Source organism: Oncorhynchus mykiss, chromosome 29 (assembly GCF_057628025.1).
Source record: "Oncorhynchus mykiss isolate SJ-2025 chromosome 29, ASM5762802v1, whole genome shotgun sequence".
Classification (NCBI taxonomy): Eukaryota; Metazoa; Chordata; class Actinopteri; order Salmoniformes; family Salmonidae; genus Oncorhynchus; species Oncorhynchus mykiss.
The window spans coordinates 6,615,593-6,629,205 of NC_143050.1; the positions used below are offsets into that span (position 1 = coordinate 6,615,593).

At 42.4% G+C, this 13,613-nt stretch overlaps 2 protein-coding genes across 5 annotated transcripts in view; one reads left to right on the plus strand and one right to left on the minus strand.

The window, feature by feature from the left end:
* The window catches only part of ufm1 (ubiquitin-fold modifier 1), a 37,017-nt gene extending 25,657 nt beyond the window's left edge, over nucleotides 1-11,360 (minus strand). For 2 of the 4 annotated variants that reach the window (XM_090226393.1, XM_090226396.1), the window contains exons 1-5: nucleotides 10,107-11,360; nucleotides 9,949-10,005; nucleotides 9,207-9,264; nucleotides 5,801-5,840; nucleotides 4,202-4,234 (exon numbers count right to left, since the gene is read on the minus strand). In XM_090226393.1, the coding sequence (XP_090082519.1) occupies nucleotides 4,202-4,234; nucleotides 5,801-5,840; nucleotides 9,207-9,264; nucleotides 9,949-10,005; nucleotides 10,107-10,108 (190 nt within the window). In that variant the 5' untranslated portion in view covers nucleotides 10,109-11,360. Of the gene's footprint in view, nucleotides 1-3,928; nucleotides 3,958-4,201; nucleotides 4,235-5,800; nucleotides 5,841-9,206; nucleotides 9,265-9,948; nucleotides 10,006-10,106 lie in introns of all 4 variants that reach the window. The other 2 variants (XM_090226395.1, XM_090226394.1) reach the window with 2 other exon arrangements.
* The window catches only part of LOC110509470 (C-type mannose receptor 2-like), a 99,953-nt gene that overhangs the window by 23,859 nt on the left and 62,481 nt on the right, over nucleotides 1-13,613 (plus strand). The window lies entirely within an intron of this gene.

Sequence of the window (13,613 nt, forward strand, 5' to 3'; positions counted from 1 at the left end):
GCCTGGACATCCAATCAGGGTCTAGGCCTGGACATCCAATCAGGGTCTAGTCCTGGACATCCAATCAGTGTCTAGGCCTGGACATCCAATCAGGGTCTAGTCCTGGACATCCAATCAGGGTCTAGTCCTGGACATCCAATCAGTGTCTAGGCCTGGACATCCAATCAGGGTCTAGTCCTGGGCATAGCACTATTACAGCAACCACTTTAGTTGTTAATGATCTAGGTCTGAGCGCTGACACCTGTTCATGGTTATCTTTGTGACAGAACTCAGGCCATCGTGATTGATTGGGTTAAGTCCACATGTCTTGAAGTACATAAAAGGTGTTCCGCAGGGGACGATACTCGGACCTGTTCATTTCACTATTTATATTAATGCTGTTGGTCAATCTGTAAAAAAAATATACATTTCATCTATATGTAAATAATACTATTATGTACGCAATTTCCCCAACTTGCTGTCACAAGGAAACAGTCCGATTTTGCAGTTGTGCAGGAAGTCCTTACTGGTTTAAAACGTGTCTCAGATGGATGACATCTTCAATCATCGGATAGTTCTAGAAATCAAACGATTCCCTGAATACTTCGGTATTTGGATTGACAATGATTTATCGTAAAAAAAAAATTTTTTAAATTCAACATACGACTAAGCTTGTTAAGAAACAAAGATTTTAAAAGTGGGATTTTTTTGTTTTGTTTTACAGAAACAGATCGTCTCTGTTGTCAGCAGGAAGCAGATTGCGCAGTCAACCTTTCTACCAGTTCTCAATTATGGTGATACTAAACGCCAAAGTGCAGCTGCTTCTACTCTTAAACCCATTTTTCTTAGCACCCTTTGCTTTATCAAAGGAAATCAATCAAATCAAATGTATTTATAAAGCCCTTCTTACATCAGCTGATATCACAAAACCCCCAAACAACAAGCAATGCAGGTGTTGGTAAACTTTAATTATTCATCACTGTGTTCTTTACCAAAAGGTTGGCTGGACCTCTGAAGTCACATCATTACACTCTTTTGTCAAAGCCCTGCTCCACAAGCTTCCCGACTCACAGGGTTGGTTAACTCTGGAGACGCCGTTGGTGTCTAGAAAGTTAGGTAGATATAAGCCTTTCGTTTCTCTGCGCAATGCACTTTAAAATTGGAGGAATTGGTGACTCTAGGGCATTTCAGATGGTTGTCTCAGAGAAAACTTTTTACTGAAGAATGTGTCTGTTTTATGTCTGTGTTTTGCTTTCCGTGTATTGTGTATAACAACGTGTATTTAAATGTTTGTATGAATGTGTTTATGGTATTCTGATGTGTATTGTGGTGCTTCATAGGGCTAATCTAGAAAAGACACCTTGGTCTCAGCATTGACTCCCTGTCTAAATAAAGACACCTTGGTCTCAGCATTGACTCCCTGTCTAAAAAAAGACACCTTGGTCTCAGCATTGACTCCCTGTCTAAATAAAGACACCTTGGTCTCAGCATTGACACCCTGTCTAAATAAAGACTCCCTGTCTAAATAAAGACTCCCTGTCTAAATAAAGACACCCTGGTCTCAGCATTGACTCACTGTCTAAATAAAGACACCTTGGTCTCAGCATTGACTCCCTGTCTAAATAAAGACTCCCTGTCTAAATAAAGACACCCTGGTCTCAGCATTCACTTCCTGTCAAAATAAAGACACCTTGGTCTCAGCATTGACTCCCTGTCTAAATAAAGACACCTTGGTCTCAGCATTGACTCCCTGTCTAAATAAAGACACCTTGGTCTCAGTATTGACTCCCTGTCTAAATAAAGACACCTTGGTCTCAGCATTGACACCCTGTCTAAATAAAGACACCCTGTCTAAATAAAGACACCCTGGTCTCAGCATTGACTCCCTGTCTAAATAAAGACTCCCTGTCTAAATAAAGACACCATGGTCTCAGCATTGACTCCCTGTCTAAATAAAGACACCTTGGTCTCAGCATTGACTCCCTGTCTAAATAAAGACTCCCTGTCTAAATAAAGACACCCTGGTCTCAGCATTCACTTCCTGTCAAAATAAAGACACCTTGGTCTCAGCATTGACTCCCTGTCTAAATAAAGACTCCCTGTCTAAATAAAGACACCCTGGTCTCAGCATTCACTTCCTGTCAAAATAAAGACACCTTGGTCTCAGCATTGACTCCCTGTCTAAATAAAGACACCTTGGTCTCAGCATCGACTCCCTGTCTAAATAAAGACACCCTGGTCTCAGCATTCACTTCCTGTCTAAATAAAGACACTCTGGTCTCAGCATTCACTTCCTGTCAAAATAAAGACACCTTGGTCTCGGCATCGACCCCCTGTCTAAATAAAGACACCCTGTCTAAATAAAGACACCCTGGTCTCAGCATTCACTTCCTGTCTAAATAAAGACACCTTGGTCTCAGCATCGACTCCCTGTCTAAATAAAGACACCATGGTCTCAGCATTGACACCCTGCCTAAATAAAGACTCCCTGTCTAAATAAAGACACCCTGTCTAAATAAAGACACCCTGGTCTCAGCATTGACTCCCTGTCTAAATAAAGACTCCCTGTCTAAATAAAGACACCCTGGTCTCAGCATTGACTCCCTGTCTAAATAAAGACACCTTGGTCTCAGCATTGACTCCCTGTCTAAATAAAGACTCCCTGTCTAAATAAAGACACCCTGGTCTCAGCATTCACTTCCTGTCAAAATAAAGACACCTTGGTCTCAGCATTGACTCCCTGTCTAAATAAAGACACCTTGGTCTCAGCATTGACTCCCTGTCTAAAAAAAGACACCTTGGTCTCAGCATTGACTCCCTGTCTAAATAAAGACACCTTGGTCTCAGCATTGACTCCCTGTCTAAATAAAGACACCTTGTTCTCAGCATTGACACCCTGTCTAAATAAAGACTCCCTGTCTAAATAAAGACACCCTGTCTAAATAAAGACACCCTGGTCTCAGCATTGACTCCCTGTCTAAATAAAGACTCCCTGTCTAAATAAAGACACCCTGGTCTCAGCATTCACTTCCTGTCAAAATAAAGACACCTTGGTCTCAGCATTGACTCCCTGTCTAAATAAAGACTCCCTGTCTAAATAAAGACACCCTGGTCTCAGCATTCACTTCCTGTCAAAATAAAGACACCTTGGTCTCAACATTGACTCCCTGTCTAAATAAAGACACCTTGGTCTCAGCATCGACTCCCTGTCTAAATAAAGACACCCTGGTCTCAGCATTCACTTCCTGTCTAAATAAAGACACTCTGGTCTCAGCATTCACTTCCTGTCAAAATAAAGACACCTTGGTCTCGGCATCGACCCCTGTCTAAATAAAGACACCCTGTCTAAATAAAGACACCCTGGTCTCAGCATTCACTTCCTGTCTAAATAAAGACACCTTGGTCTCAGCATGGACTCCCTGTCTAAATAAAGACACCTTGGTCTCAGCATGGACTCCCTGTCTAAATAAAGACACCTTGGTCTCAGCATGGACTCCCTGTCTAAATAAAGACACCTTGGTCTCAGCATGGACTCCCTGTCTAAATAAAGACACCTTGGTCTCAGCATGGACTCCCTGTCTAAATAAAGACACCTTGGTCTCGGCATCGACTCCTGTCTAAATAAAGACACCTTGGTCTCAGCATTGACTTCCTGTCTAAATAAAGACACCTTGGTCTCAGCATCGACTTCCTGTCTAAATAAAGACACCTTGGTCTCAGCATCGACTTCCTGTCTAAATAAAGACACCTTGGTCTCAGCATTGACTCCCTGTCTAAATAAAGACACCTTGGTCTCAGTATTGACTTCCTGTCTAAATAAAGACACCTTGGTCTCAGCATCGACTTCCTGTCTAAATAAAAGTTAAATAAAACATTTAAAACAACCAGCTTGAAGAATTAGAAAAATAATATTGTACAATCCAAGTGTGCAAAGCTCTTAGAGACTTACCCAGAAAGACTCTCAGCTGTAATCGCTGCCTAAGGTGATTGTAACATGTATTGACTTGGGGTTGAATACTTATGTAATTAAAAAACATATGTGTTTCATTTTTCATAAATTTTTAATAAAAAAAAGTTAGGATTTTTCTTCCACTTTGACATTAAAAATATTATGTGTAGATTGTTGACAAAAAAAAAGTACAATTAAAACCATTTTAATCCCACCTTGTAACAAATCAAGTTATTGTTGTCATCAGTGTGGACGAGAAGACGGAAGACTCACCTGCTGTCTGAGCTGGGTTGATGCCGATACCGTCTGTCATGAGCACAGAGAGAAAAGGGATTAGCATAAATAGCAATACATGAATGAATAAAACACCAAAACATGAATAAATAAAACTAAGAATTAAACATGCAAAAGAGTGGTTGAGAGAGAGGGGGGGGGTCTGATGAGTAAGACTGACCACATAAGTTCACATGGTAACGCTGCTGCACTAGGCACAACGAAAACAACCACATTTAACAGTATGTGTTACATAGACAGACATCTTTTTTTTGTCAGAGATATTATAGGATACTGAAAAAGCACAGCCCCCCCTTTTCTGATTTTCTCTACTTTTACATATTATTGATACTGAATGTTATCAGATCTTCAACCAAAACCCACATTTTAGATTAAAAGGTAACCCAAGTTCACAAACACCCAAATCCCCTGTGTGAAAAAAAATGATTGCCCCTTTACACTCAATAACTGGTTGTGCCACCTTTAGCTGCAATGACTCCAACCAACCACTTCCTGTAGTTGTCGATCAGTCTCTCACGTCGCTGTGGAGGAATTTTGGCCCCCTCTTCCATACAGAACTGCTTTAACTCAGTGACAATTGTGGGTTTTCAAGCCTGAACTGCTCGTTTCAAGTCCTGCCACAACACCTCAATTGGGATTAGGTCTAGACTTTGAGTAGGCCAATCCAGAACTTCAAATTTGTTTATTTTTAACCATTTTCACTTAGACTTGATTGTGTGTTTTAGATCATTGTCTTGCCGCATGACTCAGCTGTTTCAGCTTCAGCTCATAGATGGATAGGGAGTTAGGGCCTTTAGGCCTGACATTCTCCTTTAGAATGACCTAATAGAACCTAATGGTTCGTTCTATTAAGGCAAGTCGTCCAGGTCCTGAGGCAGCAAAGCATCCCCAAACCATCACACTACCACCACCATGCTTGACCGTTGGTATGAGGTTCTTAATGTGGAAGGCAGTGTTTGGTTTTCGCCAGAAATGATGGGACCCACTGACACAATGTAACAGAATCACCTGTTGCTAATTATACTGACACAATGTAACAGACTCATCTGTTTCTAATAAGACTGACACAATGTAACAGACTCATCTGTTTCTAATTATACTGACACAATGTAACAGACTCATCTGTTTCTAATAAGACTGACACAATGTAACAGACTCACCTGTTTCTAATAAGACTGACACAATGTAACAGAATCACCTGTTTCTAATTATACTGACACAATGTAACAGACTCATCTGTTTCTAATAAGACTGACACAATGTAACAGACTCACCTGTTTCTAATAAGACTGACACAATGTAACAGACTCACCTGTTTCTAATAAGACCGACACAATGTAACAGACTCACCTGTTTCTAATAAGACTGACACAATGTAACAGAATCACCTGTTTCTAATTATACTGACACAATGTAACAGACTCATCTGTTTCTAATAAGACTGACACAATGTAACAGACTCACCTGTTTCTAATAAGACTGACACAATGTAACAGACTCACCTGTTTCTAATAAGACCGACACAATGTAACAGACTCACCTGTTTCTAATAAGACTGACACAATGTAACAGACTCACCGTTAGTAATGATGGCACTGGTGGCTGCTGGTACTTTGAACTGTGAGAGGAAACAGACAGAATGATCATGCTATACACCTGCCTCTCAGTAGTCCAGGGGTGTTCAGACCTCTCCTCCGTGACCCCCAACCGTTCCATGCATTTGATCTATTCCAGACCGAGCCCACCTGATTCATCTTGTCAACTCATCCTCAACCCCATGACTAAGGTGAATCAGGTTAACTATTTCAGGGCTACAACAAATGTGTGACATGTCTACGGGTCCCTGTGAAGAGGTTTGAAAACCACGGAAGGACAGCCAGGTGAGAGGGGACTTGGGTTTACATGCTCACAGGGAGAGAGGGGAGTTGGGCTCACAGGGAGAGAGGGGAGTTGGGCTCACAGGGAGAGAGGGGAGTTGGGCTCACAGGGAGAGAGGGGAGTTGGGCCCACAGGGAGAGAGGGGAGTTGGGCCCACAGGGAGAGAGGGGAGTTGGGCCCACAGGGAGAGAGGGGAGTTGGGCCCACAGGGAGAGAGGGGAGTTGGGCCCACAGGGAGAGAGGGGAGTTGGGCCCACAGGGAGAGAGGGGAGTTGGGCCCACAGGGAGAGAGGGGAGTTGGGCCCACAGGGAGAGAGGGGAGTTGGGCCCACAGGGAGAGAGGGGAGTTGGGCCCACAGGGAGAGAAAGGAGTTGTGCTCACAGGGAGAGAAAGGAGTTGGGCTCACAGGGAGAGAAAGGAGTTGGGCTCACAGGGAGAGAAAGGAGTTGGGCTCACAGGGAGAGAAAGGAGTTGGGCTCACAGGGAGAGAAAGGAGTTGGGCTCACAGGGAGAGAAAGGAGTTGGGCTCACAGGGAGAGAAAGGAGTTGGGCTCACAGGGAGAGAAAGGAGTTGGGCTCACAGGGAGAGAAAGGAGTTGGGCTCACAGGGAGAGACAATGTGATTTTGAAAACTGTGTGAAACCTGAACATTTCACTTCGTATTATAAGGCAAGTCTTACCTTGCTTCAAAGTAGCCTAGACAAAATCTGTTTCTATAAACGTGGAGTCGTGGAATTATTTTATAAAGAAAAGATAGATAAAGATAAGATATGCCATTGAAACTAGTAGCCTTTTTCGCTCATGTTCTATTATCTATTGTTCTATTGGGTTTCAAAACCCTAGTCATATTAGCATCCCACGCTAGTTGATGATAATCCTAGTCATATTAGCATCCCATGCTAGTTGATGATAATCCTAGTCATATTAGCATCCCATGCTAGTTGATGATAATCCTAGTCATATTAGCATCCCATGCTAGTTGATGATAATCCTAGTCATATTAGCATCCCATGCTAGTTGATGATAATCCTAGTCATATTGGCATCCCATGCTAGTTGATGACAATCCTAGTCATATTAGCATCCCATGCTAGTTGATGATAATCTTAGTCATATTTCAATCCCATGCTAGTTGAATTAGGCAATTGATTTTTCCGCACAGAATGACAAGCTGACAAAACAGAATAGGTACATTTTCTAGCATGGAGGAATAGTAGACTGACATAGTTGAGTGGTTTTGCTGTTCGTTACTCATCTTGTTGGTTGTGGAAAAAAAAGTAAATGTTGATAGTTTTTCTAAAACATCTTCAAAATGTGTTTCATCGGAATGCATTAAGGACCACACGCCGTTGCATCCTCGACTTGAATGTTCTGTTAAGACGAATGACCTTCATCTCGATGTCATGTCTATCATTCTGATCACAGTGGGTGGACTCCCTAATCAGGTTACACACCTAATGCATATGGGTACGGTACATTTCTCAAATGTCTGATCAATTCAAAAGTTTCCGGTCAAATGTCCGGCCCTACATTTTCCTAAAAGGAAACGGTGGCGGCGCACACACACACACACACACACACACACACACACACACACCACAAAAGTCATCAAAGGAGAAGGGAGGGGAAGCTAATCATTAATGAAAGATTCCGCTATCTATGAGAAACAGCCTGAAGGCAAAAATACTAATAATTGAGATTCCGTTCGCAGGAGAGAAAAGAAAACTATCAAAATCAGCCTCAGCGTTCTAAGAACATAATTGGCTCTGTGAGGATTCTACTTTGCTTAAAGAGGACAAAGCATATAGCAGCAGAAACAGCCATCACTCATGTCTGCTTGAATCATGATGGTGGCTCATGAGTTTTCTATGGGGTTATAGAGCAACACATCTCAAGAGACTGCACCTGTTATTGTCACACAGAGAGACAGAGGAGATGCCACTAGTCTGAAGTCAGGGAGATAAGGATGGCTAAGCGAGCACGGAGCAGCACGGGCATTCTAAATCAATCACAGATGAGCAGGAGAATGAGGAGAGAAAGAGAAACGTATTATGTAGCTGGGAATGGACAATGGACAATGGGTTGAAGAGGGAGGGTAGGAAAGATACAAATGAATTACTGCTACTCTCAAAGCATTACCCATCTGCCTCATTTCATCTTTAGGCTATTCACTCTGTCCATTATTTGGATGATGATTATTGTAATAGGTTGCATTCATAAATCTAAATATTAAAAGGGAAGGGATCCATTGATTCAAGAAAGTCTGATCGGTATTCGGCAAGACATAAACGATGGTCCTCTCCCAGCTTACCATCTACTAGAAATAGGTTATTGACTTAATATCATGTGGAATGACAGTTCCAGCTACGGAAGCAGGCAGGGTGGGACCAGGCTAAACAGAGAGGAAATGCTCAAGCCTGGTATCTATATTGTATATTGTGTATTGTTTCCATGTCATACATGTAAGAGAGGAGACCGAGGAGAGACTCATAACCTTACCTGTACTAGAGGTGCTGTATCTAATCTTTGATAGTCACCATGCAACAGAGGAGGTCCCCATACTGTAGGCAAAGCCTACAGCAAAGCCTATGTGCTGTAGCCAACTCTAGTATTATATCATTGCTATGCCATACATGTATGAGAGACTGAGGAGACTCAACCCTCACATCCATACATGTATAAGAGACTGAAGAGAGACTCAATCCTCACATCCATACATGTATGAAAGGAGACTGAGGAGAGACTCAATCCTCACATCCATACATGTATGAGAGGAGACTGAGGAGAGACTCAAGCCTCACATCCATACATGTATGAAAGGAGACTGAGGAGAGACTCAATCCTCACATCCATACATGTATGAGAGGAGACTGAGGAGAGACTCAAGCCTCACATCCATACATGTATGAAAGGAGACTGAAGAGAGACTCAATCCTCATATCCATACTCTGTGCTTTTGTTCCTCTTTTTTTTTTGGGGGGGGGGGGGGGGCTACATCTTGTAAAGTTGGTTTTGACCCCTTAAAAATGCTTTCACTTGACTTGTTGTATTATAGCCAACTACTAGTATTTGTGTTGCTGCAATACCCAGTATGAGATTAACTGACCTCCTCCGCTGCAAACTTCAACACGGCTGTAAACGGCGTGCTCTCTGGGACGCTGAGTCTGAAACAAGAAATACACATCACTCCAACTCTCTGCTCTCCATGGAACGAACCCCCCCTTTCAATATTTCCTTTCCTCTCCCTTCCCTTTATCTTCCACGTGTAATCAGTAAGGAAAGGCTTCATATGCCAATTTGCTGTGGCGCTGCAGAGTCCCTGTTCTGTGTTGATTGTTCAACTACGACGTCCCATTTCATAAAGTGCAAAAACAGCCAGTCATCGAGGTAAGTGGTGACGTGTGGTAAACTGGCTGAAAGCCTGGAACACATAGGCTAGCTAGTTAGCAATGTTGTGATTAAACGTTATTTGGAAATGTCTGCAAACACATTGCAAGAGGTTTATGTTATGCCAAGATACTAAGCAAATGACAGTGCTAATGGCAACAACGAACGCATCGGCAAAACTGACAACGGTCATAGTGAATTGGCATGCTAGCTAACTTGCTGGCCAGTGACAGCTGTGTTATGGTTCAAAGGAACAACATGCTTCCAAGAGGTAGCAGCTAGCCAGCTAGCATCTTGCAATTAGCTTCTACTAGTAGCTAGATAGCTTCAATACTTAGCTAGCTGCAGACGAATATAATGAAGATCACAGCTAGCTGAACAAGCTACATGCATGGGTGTGACGGTAAGCATCAGTATTCATTGATGTTTTTAGCTAACGTTTATGCTGATCTGTCACTTACACTTTGTAGGGTAGCCGGGGATCCGACGTCAGAGTGATTTTAAACGTGACTTTAGACCTGATGGAGGAAACAAACACAGTTATCATCACACTGCTTTTTGCTAAATAATAGTAATTTATTAAATGTGTATTATAGGACAGAATGAGAGGTAAACGTACATGTTCTTGGTGACTGTGGTCTCTACTCCACACCGTTAACGTAGACCCGGAAGTCAGAAGGACTCAGCGGACACGTCATCAGTTCGATAAGGTTTTAGCAGCCTCGCCGAATGAGTTTGATGTTGTTTTTAATAGAAATACTTAAAAAAATAGTGTTCAATTAATTTAATGAATAGTACAGTCTTGAAACAAGTAACAAAACAGAAAAAGTTGTGCTATTAAAAGATAGGCGACTTTGACAGCGTGCTTGTCAATTTACCGTAACATACGACCACATGCGCACACCTATTTGTACAAATCCCAAGTGACTGATGATGTATTTGTTTGAAGAATCAACTATTAATATACCATTACTATATACAGAAAATATAGGATAGCGATAACTTTTTTCCATGACATTACACTAGAAGTAAAGTGTGCAGTGATTTGCAGAATGTATGTTGCCTTGCTCTCATGCATGTATAAAGTAGTCTCATGCATTTATAAGGTCAAAATGTACAGTGCATTCATAAAGTATTCACACCCCCTTAACCTTTTCCACATTTTGTTGTTACAGCCTGAATTTAAAATAGATTAGATTGAGATGTTGTGTCACTGGCCTACACACTATACCCCCTTAAGGGGTGAGAATACTTTCAGAAGGTGCTGTACATTCCCTTGCTCTCATTCATTTATAAGGTTATTGATTAATTGATAAAAAAATCCCCAATAGCCTTTTCCTCTACAATGTGCTGAGGTTTGCTCTCTGGAGCAGATAGGTCAGTGCAATAGGCAGTAATGCATCCTTCTTCAGCTAAACATGTCAAAGTATGATGGTGCCTAATGGTATAGATGTTTGTAGTGCACTACGTTTGACCAGGGCCCATGACAAGTAGTGCACTATGTAGGGCAGGGGTCTCCAACCAATGATGGATGTAAACCCTGGATAGCTGATGCTGTGTATTGACAATTGAGAGGAAGCCACCGGGCGGCCATGTTGTCTCTCCCCACTAGGAGCAGTCTATAGGAATGAATGGAATTCTACACTATTTCATTTAAATGTTTGAAGGACAAAATTACATGTATTTAAAATAAGATTTTGTTGTTGTAGAGGGGACAGTAACATCAGTACCCTTAAAAACAAAAAAAAAGACTTTGAGGAAAATGGTTTTGTCGGTCGTTTAGGGTTTATACCAGTTAGGGGAAGTGATGAGTGATGAGCTCTACAGCAGAGTCTCACATCTCAATCGCTGGTTGAAAACTGTTTTCTGCCTCTCCCAAACGATAGAATTTGTAGATAATTGGCCCTCTTTCTGGGACACCCACAAACAGGACCATTCCTGGCCTGTTGAGGTTGACGGACTCCATCCTAGCATGAGGGGTGCTCTCATCTCCTCTACGAACATAGACTGGGCTCTAACTCCCCTAGCTCAACAATGAGAGGGTGCAGGCCAGGCAGCAGGCTGTTAGCCAGCCTGACAGCTTAGTGGAGTTCACTAGCACAGTGTGCCACTAGCATAGTCAGTGTAGTCAGCTCAGCTATCCCCATCTGTGCCTCGACCTAGGTTGGGCAAAACTAAACATGGCGGTGTTCACTTTAGCAATCTCACTGGAATAAAGACCTCCTACATTCCTGCCATTATTGAAAGAGATCGTGATACCTCACATCTAAAAATAGGGCTATTTAATGTTAGAACCCTCACTTCCAAGGCAGTTATAGTCAATGAACTAATCACTGATCATAATCTTGATGTGATTGGCCTGACTGAAACATGGCTTAAGGCTGATGAATTTACTGTGTTAAATGAGGCCTTACTTCTTGGTTACACTAGTGACCATATCCCCCGAGCGTCCCCAGGAGGTGTTGCTAACATTTACGATAGCAAATTTCAATTTCCAAAAAACCCTAATATTTTCATCTTTTGAACTTCTAGTCAGGAAATCTGTGCAGCCTACTCAATCTCTTTTTAAAGCTACTGTTTACAGGCCTCCTGGGCCGTATACAGCGTGTCTCACTGAGTTCCCTGAATTCCCATTGGACCTTGTAGTCATGGCAGATTATATTCTAATTGTTGGTGACTTTAATATCCACATGGAAAAGTCCACAGACCAACTCCAAAAGGCTTTTAGAACCATCATCGACTCAGTGGGTTTTGTCCAACATGTCTCTGGACCTACTCACTGCCACAGTCATACTCTGGACCTAGTTTTGTCCCGTAGAACAAATGTTGTGGATCAGACCACCATTTTATTACGTTTGCAATCGCAACAAATAATCTGCTCAGACCCAAACCAAGGATAATCAAATGTCTAGCTTGGAAAGACAGTACCGTGCCGCATCGAAGAGCCCTTACTGCTGCTCGATCATCCTATTTTTCCAACTTAATTGAGGAAAATAAGAACAATCCCAAATGTATTTTTGATACTGTCGCAAAGCTAACTAAAATCCAACATTCCCCAAGAGAGGATGGCTTTCACTTCAGCAGTGATAAATTCATGAACTTCTTTGAGGAAAATATCATTAGAAAGCAAATCACGGACTCCTCTTTAAATCTGCGTATTCCTCCAAAGCTCAGTTGTCCTGAGTCTGCACAACTCTGCCAGGACCTATGATCAAGAGAGACGCTCAAGTGTTTTAGTATTATATTTCTGAAAATAATCATGGCCTCTAAACCTTCAAGCTGCATACTGGACCTTATTCCAACTAAACTACTGAAAGAGCTGCTTCCTGTGCTTGGCCCTCCTATGTTGAACATAATAAACGGCTCTCTATCCACCAGATGTGTACCAAACTCACTAAAAGTGTCAGTAATAAGGCCTCTCTTGAAAAAAACCTTGACCCAGAAAATAGTCCTGCCGTACCTACACGTACGCTACGGTCACAAGACGCTCTTTACTGTCCCTAGAACTTCTTTGGAAACAGCTGGAAGCTTTCTCCTGCATTTTTGTGGAACGGTTCTGCCGACCCATGTGAGAGACGCACACTCGGTCTCAACCTTTAAGTCTTTACTGAAGACTCATCACTTCAGTAGGTCCAATGATTGAGTGTAGTCTGAGCCCAGGAGTGTGAAGGTGAACGGAAAGGCTCCGGAGCAACGAACCGCCATTGCTATCTCTGCCTGGCCGGTTCCCCTCTCTCCACTGGGGCTGAGTCACTGGCTTGCTGGTGCTCTGCCATGTCGTCCCTAGGAGGGATGCGTCACTTGAGTGGGTTGAGTCACTGACGTGATCTTCCTGTCTGGGTTGGAGCCCCCCCCCCCCCTCCCCCCTTGGGTTGCTGTCTCTGCAGCTTCTCTTCTGCCATAACTTGTTGCCTCATAAGACTAAATAAAGTCATTATTTAGTAAAGTAGTGCTCACCAGAACAGTGTCCCACAGTGTTAGAATGAATGCGTAATAATTATTAGTAATCTAGTTAACACTGGTAATGTTGTCTGTTTCGTTTAGGGACCCGCGGGAGAAAACTCATTAACTCCAAAAACAGTGGAAAGATTTTTGATGTGCAAAATTGTTCAAATGTTAACAGTTT